We start from the raw sequence: 12168 nt of genomic DNA on the forward strand, positions 1-12168 counted from the left end.
ATCAAGTGTTGCTTTTTAATACTGAAAGGAATAGATCAAGACAGAAAACTACCATTATTTCCCATATAACTTTGGGAGACATAGATATCTTGTATTTGTAGGCCTGTATGTCAACCCTCCTGGTGACCGTTGCATCATCCATTTTGGTCAACTGCTGCACAGACACAACAAATGGAGCCATCGATCCGTCTTTCTCCACAACCTCCGACATTTTGTACACACAGTCCCCGTGTAGGCTGAAGCAGCTGCCATCGAACGAGTGGAATCTCCTGGCCCCGCTCACATGGCAGGTGCCCGTGCTAATGGATACACAGGCCTGCACCCCGTCTTGGACCTGGCACTTCTCATTGGGACCGCAGGCAAATTTTACATTACACTCCACATCTCCATTCTTGTTACACACACAGCGCTCTTTGCACTGGCCGTTGGGGAAGAACACCTGGCCCATCTGGTAGTACTGGCCTTGGTGAACGCAGCCACATTCAGCCAGCAGCACACACTCGCTGTCGCTCAGTATGAACCCTTCGTCACAGACACATCCCTCAGTGCACAGGGAGTTCTCACAGCTCTCAGGCTCATCGAGGCCGCTGCAGGTCTGGGGGCAGCCTGAGGCACACACCTCATAGTGGCTGTTGGCCTTACAGGAAGATGCTACAACACATTAGGTCAAACATGATAGAATTTAATGTTGGAACCAGAAGCTGTTCGCTAGACAAATCACTTCTGACTTATAGTAATGATCAAAATTGTTACAGTAGTTGTTTTGAAATATACATCTGATGAGGTGTGTCTGTGCACTACTTACGACAGAAGCTGTCCGACCTCCACTGTTCCACCTTGGCAGGGGCATCCTGGCAGGCAGTGGTGTAGGTGCTGAGGGCGTTACAGAGGGCAGAGGCATGGCCACGGTACAGACACATATCAAACACACAGTCCTCATAGTACTCTCTGGGGTCCACCTTGGCGTGGCAGTCCTTGAACGGACCGTTTTTGTCTGTGATCCTGCCGCAATATTTCCCTGTTTGGTAATCAAGCATCAGGCTGTGGTCACAGGTGGGGCACTTTTTGCCGTCGCAGTCGCTGGAGCAGCCAGGGTCGTTCCCCACTTTCCAGCTGTCCCCGAATACTGTCGGGGTGTTAGCAGGGCTCTTGTCTGGTTTGAGGAGATTGTCGTTCCGTTGGCCATTCCAGTTTCCGCAGAGCCCTCCGATGAGGTCTGAGTAGGAGCTGGGGAGGGTTAGGGAGACGTGGCTGTTCCAGTTGAACTTCAGTGTCAGGCCAAATTTGGTCTTCACCACCCCGAAATACCCACTGCGGAAGATGGACAGTTGACCATCTTCTACATCAAATGGCAAGTTCACATACTGGTTGTTGACCTGGGAAGAGAGAAAGAAACTTGAATGAAACATGAAGGATGATAATGTCCTGATATTTCTTCTTACATTAAGTAGTATAATCATAAAAGCTCATTGACAAAATAAACCCAGAAGGCAATTATGTCATTCATTTGGAATGGATAACATTTTAAGGTAGCTTACCAATACTTTGCCAGGGTTGTCCCTACTCATGATGATGATGTTTTTGAAGACAGTGATGGTGACTGTCTTTGTGTAAGACACTGCCGTGTTCCTCCCCCTATTCTGATTGTTTACAAGCACCTCAAAATGAGTCAGAGATCTGTCGTCTTTGCTGACCAATTTGGAGAGAACGTAAGTACACGTTCCCTGGAAGTCAAACCTCTTGCCATCAAACGTGCGGTAGTGGGGGTCGCCTGAACCTTGGCAGGTGGCATACGATGTTGGGTAGCAATCTCTCTTACCACTCTGCAGGCCACACACCTCTGATTTCTTGCATGCTGTTGCTTTGCATTCAACCTTGGCTGTTCCTGGATTGCATTCACACTGCTTTGTGCATTTGTCATCTTCCCAGAACTTCATTCCAGACGGGTAGTATCGTCCTTCATAAGAGCAGCCACAGCTCTCCTTGGAGATGCATTTGTCTCCACTGAGGACAAAGCCCTTGTTGCATTGACAGGTCTCCACACAGGGTTCCTTGCACTTTGCTTCGGCATCTAGATCTGAACAAGAGGCAGGGCAAGCTGTGCCACACGCCTCGTAATAGCTGTTTGACGGACATTCCAGTGCTGCAAATGTGAAATTAGAAAATATATGTAAATAATAGTGAAAAGTGCAATCTAAAAATCTTTATGAAATGTCTGGAAAGAAAGAAACTCACGGCATCCAGTGATTGTCCTCCACTCAGGGCTAATTTTGACCCCCTCAGCCAAGCAGGCATCATTGTAGCTTTTGATGTTCTCACAGAGGAACTGGTAGATGCCTTTATTGATGCAGACGTCATACACACAGTTGTCCATGAACACGCCTGGGTCCAGGACCTTGTGGCAGCTTGCAAATGGGCCATCTTTTTTGGCCAAGAGACCACATAACTTCTCTCCCTTGTATTTCTGTTGGAGAGCCGGAGTGCAGCTAGGACATTCCCCTTGGCAGTCATCATGACAGAACAAGTCGCCATCTTCAGTTCTCCAGCTCTGGGCAAACTTCACCACTGTGGGTTCCTTGTTACCTTTGGGGTTAGTGAACTCGTCGTTGTGATCCCCGTTGTAGTTCCCACAGAGCCCACCCAGGGTGCGGAAGTAGCTGCTGGGGACAGTGATGTAGAACTTCATGTTCCAGTCGTACATAACCTTCAGGCCAAAGTTTGTCTTCAGAACAGCATAGCTGCCACTATACACCACCGTTAGGTTTCCCCCGGCTAGGGTCACAGGCAGGTAGACATTCTCACCATTCACCTAAGAAAAGATCAATAAGCATATGGAAAAACCACTCAGTTCACCTCCTGGATTGACCAAATTTACCATGGAACCGACCCCAACTCTGATCATTTCCCTCTGGTCTCTTGTTACTTACCTCAACCTTCCCTTTATGCGTGCTGATCACAACAGTCAGCCCATAGACCGTGACTGAGACTTTCCTCACGAAAGACACCCTCTTGTTCCCTCTGTGGTTGTTCTTGGTCAGGACAGTGAACGGGGTGAGACCAGGTTCAGATTTAACAACCGTGGCCATGACGTAAGAGCAGGTGCCCTGGAAGTCAAACCGCTCCCCATCAAAGGTGAGGTAGTGGGGATCCCCCACAGCCCTGCAGGTGGCCTTGGACTGGGCCACACATACCGCCTTATTGTTCATCACCACACAGTTTTCTTTCTCACGGCACTCAGTGTCCTCACAGGGGTCTGACAAAATGTGCATTAGAGATGTTAACATATCTTGCTCATAGTAATATCAAAATAGAACATCAACAAAGTCCATAATTCTACATCCAAATGTACTAACACAAAGCCATATCTGTTTGGTTTAATTATTATTTATGTATTTTTTTACCTGTGCTGTAGCAGTCCATGACTCCATTCTTCACCCCACATTTCTGGCCCTCTTTGCACTGGGAGTTCTTGCAGGTGAACACTCCTGCGGCACAGCTGCAGGTCTCAGAACAGTTGCCCAGGACCACAGACTGGCCAGACTGAAAACCAGCAAAACATGTCAATGATATCATTGAGTGTTTATACTATGGTGGTAACCATTGGATGATTGTAAACAATAGATATTTACCAAGGATAGTGATTGATTATATTATTTCCACCTTATATTTGCATTTTGCGTAGAACAGATATAGGACTATATTTGTAATAATCACTTTAGGATAACATAGATTTGTTTATATATGATATGGCAATGTATCTGTCAATACACAATAAACCAGTAATCACCTTGTAATAGTGTCCATCAACCACACAGCCACAGTTCTCCAGTAGGACACACTTGCCACCATCAAACACAAATCCGTTGTCACACTGGCAGCCCTCCTGGCATAGTGGGCATTTTGGAGACTCACTGAGAGAGTCACAGGTAGAAGAACAGGTGTCGGCACACAACTCATAGTGACTGTTAGCTGGACACGTCAGAGCTAGAGGACAGATGGAAATGGGAGGAGATGCATGTTATCAAAAAACTGAAATCAGCTTCAGCTTCAATTGTTTTTCAGCAGAGCATTAGGTCAGAGAAATATTGCACACTAAGATAAACCAGGATAAGGTAAATTAACTTTAAATATCAAAATTCACTCACGACAAAACTGGTCGGATCTCCAGCTGCTGACAATGCCACCGGATTCCTGACAGAAAGTCACATATGTCTGTAAGTGGCGGCACAGGGCATCCCCACCCTCTCCCTCCTTCATGCACTCCTCAAAGTGCTCTTGTGGTGGCACCACAGCATGGCATTGGGCAAATGGACCCTTGGTTGACTTTATGATGCTACAAGCCGGTGGGGGTCCACTGGTGGGAGGACACTTCAAGCCACCGTCACATCCTGTCTGACATTTGACCCCTTCCTGAACCACCAACCACCCTGCTGCAAACTTCTCCACAGACGGCTCCTGCAGCCCACTGGGCAGCAGGAAGTCATCCTCCTTCTTGTCATTATAGTTCCCACAGAGACCACCGGTAACACCTTTGTAAGTGGATGGAAGATGTATGATGGCGCCAGCAACTGTGTCGTAGGTCACCATCAAGCCAAAGTCTGTTACCACGACGATGTTAATGCCGTTCTGGTAGGCCCTGACCTTTCCATCTCCGAGTGACAGTGGGAGATTTGCTGTAACGTCATCCACCTGTGAAAGGAGAAAAGATTGAAAACATCAGTTTTCTAATCAAGTGTTGCTTTTTAATACTGAAAGGAATAGATCAAGACAGAAAACTACCATTATTTCCCATATAACTTTGGGAGACATAGATATCTTGTATTTGTAGGCCTGTATGTCAACCCTCCTGGTGACCGTTGCATCATCCATTTTGGTCAACTGCTGCACAGACACAACAAATGGAGCCATCGATCCGTCTTTCTCCACAACCTCCGACATTTTGTACACACAGTCCCCGTGTAGGCTGAAGCAGCTGCCATCGAACGAGTGGAATCTCCTGGCCCCGCTCACATGGCAGGTGCCCGTGCTAATGGGTACACAGGCCTGCACCCCGTCTTGGACCTGGCACTTCTCATTGGGACCGCAGGCAAATTTTACATTACACTCCACATCTCCATTCTTGTTACACACACAGCGCTCTTTGCACTGGCCGTTGGGGAAGAACACCTGGCCCATCTGGTAGTACTGGCCTTGGTGAACGCAGCCACATTCAGCCAGCAGCACACACTCGCTGTCGCTCAGTATGAACCCTTCGTCACAGACACATCCCTCAGTGCACAGGGAGTTCTCACAGCTCTCAGGCTCATCGAGGCCGCTGCAGGTCTGGGGGCAGCCTGAGGCACACACCTCATAGTGGCTGTTGGCCTTACAGGAAGATGCTACAACACATTAGGTCAAACATGATAGAATTTAATGTTGGAACCAGAAGCTGTTCGCTAGACAAATCACTTCTGACTTATAGTAATGATCAAAATTGTTACAGTAGTTGTTTTGAAATATACATCTGATGAGGTGTGTCTGTGCACTACTTACGACAGAAGCTGTCCGACCTCCACTGTTCCACCTTGGCAGGGGCATCCTGGCAGGCAGTGGTGTAGGTGCTGAGGGCGTTACAGAGGGCAGAGGCATGGCCACGGTACAGACACATATCAAACACACAGTCCTCATAGTACTCTCTGGGGTCCACCTTGGCGTGGCAGTCCTTGAACGGACCGTTTTTGTCTGTGATCCTGCCGCAATATTTCCCTGTTTGGTAATCAAGCATCAGGCTGTGGTCACAGGTGGGGCACTTTTTGCCGTCGCAGTCGCTGGAGCAGCCAGGGTCGTTCCCCACTTTCCAGCTGTCCCCGAATACTGTCGGGGTGTTAGCAGGGCTCTTGTCTGGTTTGAGGAGATTGTCGTTCCGTTGGCCATTCCAGTTTCCGCAGAGCCCTCCGATGAGGTCTGAGTAGGAGCTGGGGAGGGTTAGGGAGACGTGGCTGTTCCAGTTGAACTTCAGTGTCAGGCCAAATTTGGTCTTCACCACCCCGAAATACCCACTGCGGAAGATGGACAGTTGACCATCTTCTACATCAAATGGCAAGTTCACATACTGGTTGTTGACCTGGGAAGAGAGAAAGAAACTTGAATGAAACATGAAGGATGATAATGTCCTGATATTTCTTCTTACATTAAGTAGTATAATCATAAAAGCTCATTGACAAAATAAACCCAGAAGGCAATTATGTCATTCATTTGGAATGGATAACATTTTAAGGTAGCTTACCAATACTTTGCCAGGGTTGTCCCTACTCATGATGATGATGTTTTTGAAGACAGTGATGGTGACTGTCTTTGTGTAAGACACTGCCGTGTTCCTCCCCCTATTCTGATTGTTTACAAGCACCTCAAAATGAGTCAGAGATCTGTCGTCTTTGCTGACCAATTTGGAGAGAACGTAAGTACACGTTCCCTGGAAGTCAAACCTCTTGCCATCAAACGTGCGGTAGTGGGGGTCGCCTGAACCTTGGCAGGTGGCATACGATGTTGGGTAGCAATCTCTCTTACCACTCTGCAGGCCACACACCTCTGATTTCTTGCATGCTGTTGCTTTGCATTCAACCTTGGCTGTTCCTGGATTGCATTCACACTGCTTTGTGCATTTGTCATCTTCCCAGAACTTCATTCCAGACGGGTAGTATCGTCCTTCATAAGAGCAGCCACAGCTCTCCTTGGAGATGCATTTGTCTCCACTGAGGACAAAGCCCTTGTTGCATTGACAGGTCTCCACACAGGGTTCCTTGCACTTTGCTTCGGCATCTAGATCTGAACAAGAGGCAGGGCAAGCTGTGCCACACGCCTCGTAATAGCTGTTTGACGGACATTCCAGTGCTGCAAATGTGAAATTAGAAAATATATGTAAATAATAGTGAAAAGTGCAATCTAAAAATCTTTATGAAATGTCTGGAAAGAAAGAAACTCACGGCATCCAGTGATTGTCCTCCACTCAGGGCTAATTTTGACCCCCTCAGCCAAGCAGGCATCATTGTAGCTTTTGATGTTCTCACAGAGGAACTGGTAGATGCCTTTATTGATGCAGACGTCATACACACAGTTGTCCATGAACACGCCTGGGTCCAGGACCTTGTGGCAGCTTGCAAATGGGCCATCTTTTTTGGCCAAGAGACCACATAACTTCTCTCCCTTGTATTTCTGTTGGAGAGCCGGAGTGCAGCTAGGACATTCCCCTTGGCAGTCATCATGACAGAACAAGTCGCCATCTTCAGTTCTCCAGCTCTGGGCAAACTTCACCACTGTGGGTTCCTTGTTACCTTTGGGGTTAGTGAACTCGTCGTTGTGATCCCCGTTGTAGTTCCCACAGAGCCCACCCAGGGTGCGGAAGTAGCTGCTGGGGACAGTGATGTAGAACTTCATGTTCCAGTCGTACATAACCTTCAGGCCAAAGTTTGTCTTCAGAACAGCATAGCTGCCACTATACACCACCGTTAGGTTACCCCCGGCTAGGGTCACAGGCAGGTAGACATTCTCACCATTCACCTAAGAAAAGATCAATAAGCATAAGGAAAAACCACTCAGTTCACCTCCTGGATTGACCAAAGTTACCATGGAACCGACCCCAACTCTGATCATTTCCCTCTGGTCTCTTGTTACTTACCTCAACCTTCCCTTTATGCGTGCTGATCACAACAGTCAGCCCATAGACCGTGACTGAGACTTTCCTCACGAAAGACACCCTCTTGTTCCCTCTGTGGTTGTTCTTGGTCAGGACAGTGAACGGGGTGAGACCAGGTTCAGATTTAACAACCGTGGCCATGACGTAAGAGCAGGTGCCCTGGAAGTCAAACCGCTCCCCATCAAAGGTGAGGTAGTGGGGATCACCCACAGCCCTGCACGTTGCTTTGGAGATGTAGACACAAACCCCCTTTGTACATTCTTCCTTTTCTCTGCATTTGACCTTCTCACAGGGGTCTACTGGTGGAGTGGGTGGGGCAGTGCCTGAGGGAGTACAGAAGCAACGTTCAAGACAAATTCTAGTTTTCATGCAGTGCATTTGTTGTGTTGTGTTGCGTTGCATTGCATTGTGTTGTTTAATAGTTGTCCTATTTAATGAGGGGGGTGTTGAGGGGCAGTTAATAGGCCAGTTAAGTGGATGTGTCACTTAAACAGCGTACCTTTGGAACATACTCCTGTTGTAGCGTAGCCGTCTCTTGGCATGCCACCATAAACGTAAACAGCCATGAGGGAGTCGCCTTTGATGGAGAAATGCTGTTGCTGCTCTCCCAATGGAATATTGACCCACATGTACTTAGGGTCTGAGTTGAATGATGTCCATTGGAGAGATTTCACACAATTATTTTTCTCACAGACTTTAACGGTTTTGATCCATTCCCCCTCGGAGACAATGACCAATGTGCTCTCGAATTTGCTCTGCGTGTCCACCGACCACTCGTTGGCCAGATCAGACATTGGGAGGATGTTGGTGAGGAACGGATCGTAGGGCTTGTTGTTGCTGAAGTACATCACCATGACTTTCTTATCACTTCTGATGATCAGCGGAAATTTGGGTTGGACATCAACCACATATGCCTGCCCCGCATTCAGCTCTTTAGCAGTGGATACCTTTCCCTCAAAGATCTTCACTAGAGTGTTGTCCTCTGAGGCCACAATGTTTACAAAGTCTGTTGATTGGGTCATGTGCATGGAAGGAACCAGGTAATTGGTGGAGAGGCTCTGTACTGGTAGCAGTTGTTCGTAGACGTGATTGCAGCGGCCTCCATCTGCAACGCACTCGTGTCCCCCCAGGACCGCTACAGGGAGCTTGGCTTTGACCCTGGTCCCAGTGAAAGTGGTGTAGCTTTGGTAGAGGTAGACCTGGTATGGTTCCATGGTAACAATCACCGCCTGTCTTTGCTTCCAGGAATCCACGCCACTGAGATTTATGTTGGAGACAGGGATGATCGTGATCTTGTTGGGCTCTTTTCCATTGACGATAGACATAAGCTTGTGCATGTTGCTTGGACCCTCATCGGGGGTGAAGACCACATAGTCAGTACCCAGCTGGTCAGTTGGAAAGACCACACTGCTGTCTCCGGTCGAGAACTTGTAGTTGAAGGCCACCACCGAGATGTCAGAGTTGGAGGTGACCTGCACTGTTTTGGTGGAAGCTCCTGGACCCCCAATTTCAGCAGTACCAGGTATGGCGATCCATTTGGTGTTCTGTTTCTCTATTTTCACTGAGATGGAGAAGCCGATTGCATTGACCTGAATTTGAACAACGGCTGGATAATCCTGTGTGGTTATGGCCAGTTGAAGACTCTGATCATCATGGTAGCTCAGCAAATAGTTAGGCATAAAGGCAGTAATGAACTCCCGCCCCACTGGGCATGATCCACTGACCACTAAAACATAAAGGAAGAAAGACAATTTTACAGATGAGCACCTGCATTCTTTTTGCAACCATTTGACTAATGTAATATCAGTATAATAATGAATCTTATACTATAGCTTAAATACAGTACAATTGTCTTGCTCCGACTGCTCTTGTTGAATTCACTGACTGTCAAGTGCATATTTAGTAAGTCACAAAATAATTTGTTTTGCTTGAATGACATGATCGTATACAAATGTTTGTATACATAACAGTACAGATGCTGTCGCTTCCCCCTGCATAGCTTTCTAACCAGTATTACATGTCTATAATATAGTGTTCCCTGCAGAACAAACAACATTAATGTACTATCTAATTAGAGGAGGCTAGACAGATTTCATTTGCTAAGCTACTGTATTTATGTTTCACCATAATGTTAGATATTAACAAATGATCAACTTGCTCAATTCTGGTAGTGATTACATGACATGGAATATTGAAAGGTAATCTGTGATTCTTACCTATGAATAGGCTGACAGCCACACAAAGCAGGAAAGTTGTCCCCATGGCTGGAAACTAAAATGCACAGTCAACAAATGACATGGAAAAAATGGAAAATGGATGTAAAAACTAAATTAGTTTTGTTTTAGATTATATTATAGAAATGCTAATGACAGGAGAGAAAACAAATATAATTCATTTTAAATGCATTTACTTTCATTCATTTATATACATCAACAAATTACATAATATTTTCTAAATATAACTGAGTTTGCATTAATACATTGTACATGTATCTACAAAGATAGGAAATTGTTTATTTCAATTCACTTTCAGCTCTGTAATAATTTGATCTTCAACTGACTCTATTCACCATTTTATCTAATCTAAAAGACTGATTTGATGTCCATACTTTACCTGTTGGTGGGACCATGAAGGATATAACAGACAGGGAGGGATGTGAGGGTGTCTTATATTGTGAAGAGGATGGGTAAAAAAAAACACATCCTTGACAAAATATTGAATTACCGTACTTATTAAGTCAACATAGCATATGCATGACTGTAATGCATATATTGACAACTACGTGTCTGAAGTTTCCATCTACCCAAAACATTTACATAGTATTTTTCCCCATAAGCAATACTTTTAAAAAAAATTGGAAACAAACATCTGTTTCATAAAATGTTACCTCAATCTACCTCAATATATATAAAATAAAACATATTAATGGATTTATTTAAGCAGGTTTGTCACATTTAGATTTTGTAAGAGAGACCTGGTAAATAATATTGTCAAACATTTTTCATAGACTCATTTAGTATGTCCTACTGACCAGAAACAATTATTTATTTTCTTGCAATAGAATATAACTTTTTTTTAAAGTCCCACTTTATATTAAGTATCACATAATGGTAATATAGCAGCATAATGTAACTAGTGTGGGTAGTTGTTACATAGTACTATCAACTATTATACCTCTTATAAGGCATGTAAACCATGTAATTATTACATCGTTTTTAGCATCACTGTGTAGTGATGTAAATAATAATTTGTTCTTAATTGACTTGGCCGGTTAAATAAAGGTAAAATAAAATAAAAATTGGGACCATATAAGATAACAATGTACTTCCAAATTATTCAAATTATCATGTGCTTTTAATTTATTGTTTTAAGGCAATATTTAAACATGGATTAGAAGAAGTGCTCATCACTTACACATGGATGTTTTAAGTGTATGCCAACAGAACAAGGCTTAAATGAATGTCAATAGGAGGCGGTCGAGGAGAGCTTACACAAATAAAACATGGATACCATTACAGAAACATTGTTATTGAAACAGGATATGAGAGCCACATCTTTATTTACTGGCAGCTCGATCAAGAAGAGGGTAACATAGGTCTGAACAAGAATTGATTATAGAACCATGAGGATTTTGTGGGTGTGACGAGAGGGGTGAGGGGAGGATTTCTTAAATACACATAATATCATGGGTGTGTTTGTATAGTTTAAGGGGGAGGTGAGTATCTGAAATGCATTACAGAGCTGCTAACATATTTATTAAACCCTAACTTTAAAATGTACCCTCTTTTTTTCACCTTTACTTAACCAGGTAGGTCAGTTGAGAACAAGTTCACATTTACAACTGCGACCTGGCCAAGACAAAGCAAAGCAGTGCGACACAAACAACAACACAGAGTTACACATGGAATAAACAAACGTACAGTCCATAACACAATATAAAAAGTCTATATACAGTGTGTGCAAATGGCGTAAGGAGGTAACGCAATAAATAAGCCATAGTAGCGAAGTAATGTAACTGTCACGTTCCTGACCTGTTTTCTCTTGTTTTATATGTCTTTATTGGTCAGGGCGTGAGTGTTGGGTGGGCAGTCTATGTTTTCTATTTCTATGTGGGGTTTTGTGTTCGGCCTGGTTTAATTCTCAATTAGAGACAGGTGTGTATCGTTTGTCTCTGATTGAGAGTCATACTAAGGCAGCCAGGGTTTCACTGGTGTTTTGTGGGTGTTTGTTTCCTGTGTTAGCGTTTGGGCCACACAGGACGGTTGCAGGTTAGTCACGTTTGTTGTTTTGTTAATTTGTAGTGTTTGTTGGTTTGCCATTAAAATCATGAATACCTCCTACTCCGCATCTTGGTCCGATCCATGCTCCTCCTCGTCTGAGGAGGAGAAGACATTGACAACCTTTACAGTAACGCTCGTCGTTAGGTGGAAGAGAGGAGGACCAAATCGCAGCGTGGTACGTTTCCATATTTATTGGAACACTTATTAAACACGAAC

At 44.8% G+C, this 12168-nt stretch overlaps 1 protein-coding gene across 1 annotated transcript in view; it reads right to left on the minus strand.

The window, feature by feature from the left end:
* The window catches only part of LOC129856827 (IgGFc-binding protein-like), a 36427-nt gene that overhangs the window by 14695 nt on the left and 9564 nt on the right, over nucleotides 1–12168 (minus strand). The window contains exons 3-17 of the mRNA XM_055924530.1: nucleotides 9889–9943; nucleotides 8172–9398; nucleotides 7655–7995; nucleotides 6963–7536; nucleotides 6266–6870; nucleotides 5533–6103; nucleotides 4780–5378; nucleotides 4146–4689; nucleotides 3788–3984; nucleotides 3402–3540; nucleotides 2928–3253; nucleotides 2236–2809; nucleotides 1539–2143; nucleotides 806–1376; nucleotides 53–651 (exon numbers count right to left, since the gene is read on the minus strand). Coding sequence (XP_055780505.1) covers nucleotides 53–651; nucleotides 806–1376; nucleotides 1539–2143; nucleotides 2236–2809; nucleotides 2928–3253; nucleotides 3402–3540; nucleotides 3788–3984; nucleotides 4146–4689; nucleotides 4780–5378; nucleotides 5533–6103; nucleotides 6266–6870; nucleotides 6963–7536; nucleotides 7655–7995; nucleotides 8172–9398; nucleotides 9889–9943 — 7527 coding nt within the window. The remainder of the gene's footprint in view (nucleotides 1–52; nucleotides 652–805; nucleotides 1377–1538; nucleotides 2144–2235; nucleotides 2810–2927; nucleotides 3254–3401; nucleotides 3541–3787; nucleotides 3985–4145; nucleotides 4690–4779; nucleotides 5379–5532; nucleotides 6104–6265; nucleotides 6871–6962; nucleotides 7537–7654; nucleotides 7996–8171; nucleotides 9399–9888; nucleotides 9944–12168) is intronic.

The sequence above is a fragment of the Salvelinus fontinalis genome, chromosome 6, assembly GCF_029448725.1.
Source record: "Salvelinus fontinalis isolate EN_2023a chromosome 6, ASM2944872v1, whole genome shotgun sequence".
Lineage (NCBI taxonomy): Eukaryota > Metazoa > Chordata > Actinopteri > Salmoniformes > Salmonidae > Salvelinus > Salvelinus fontinalis.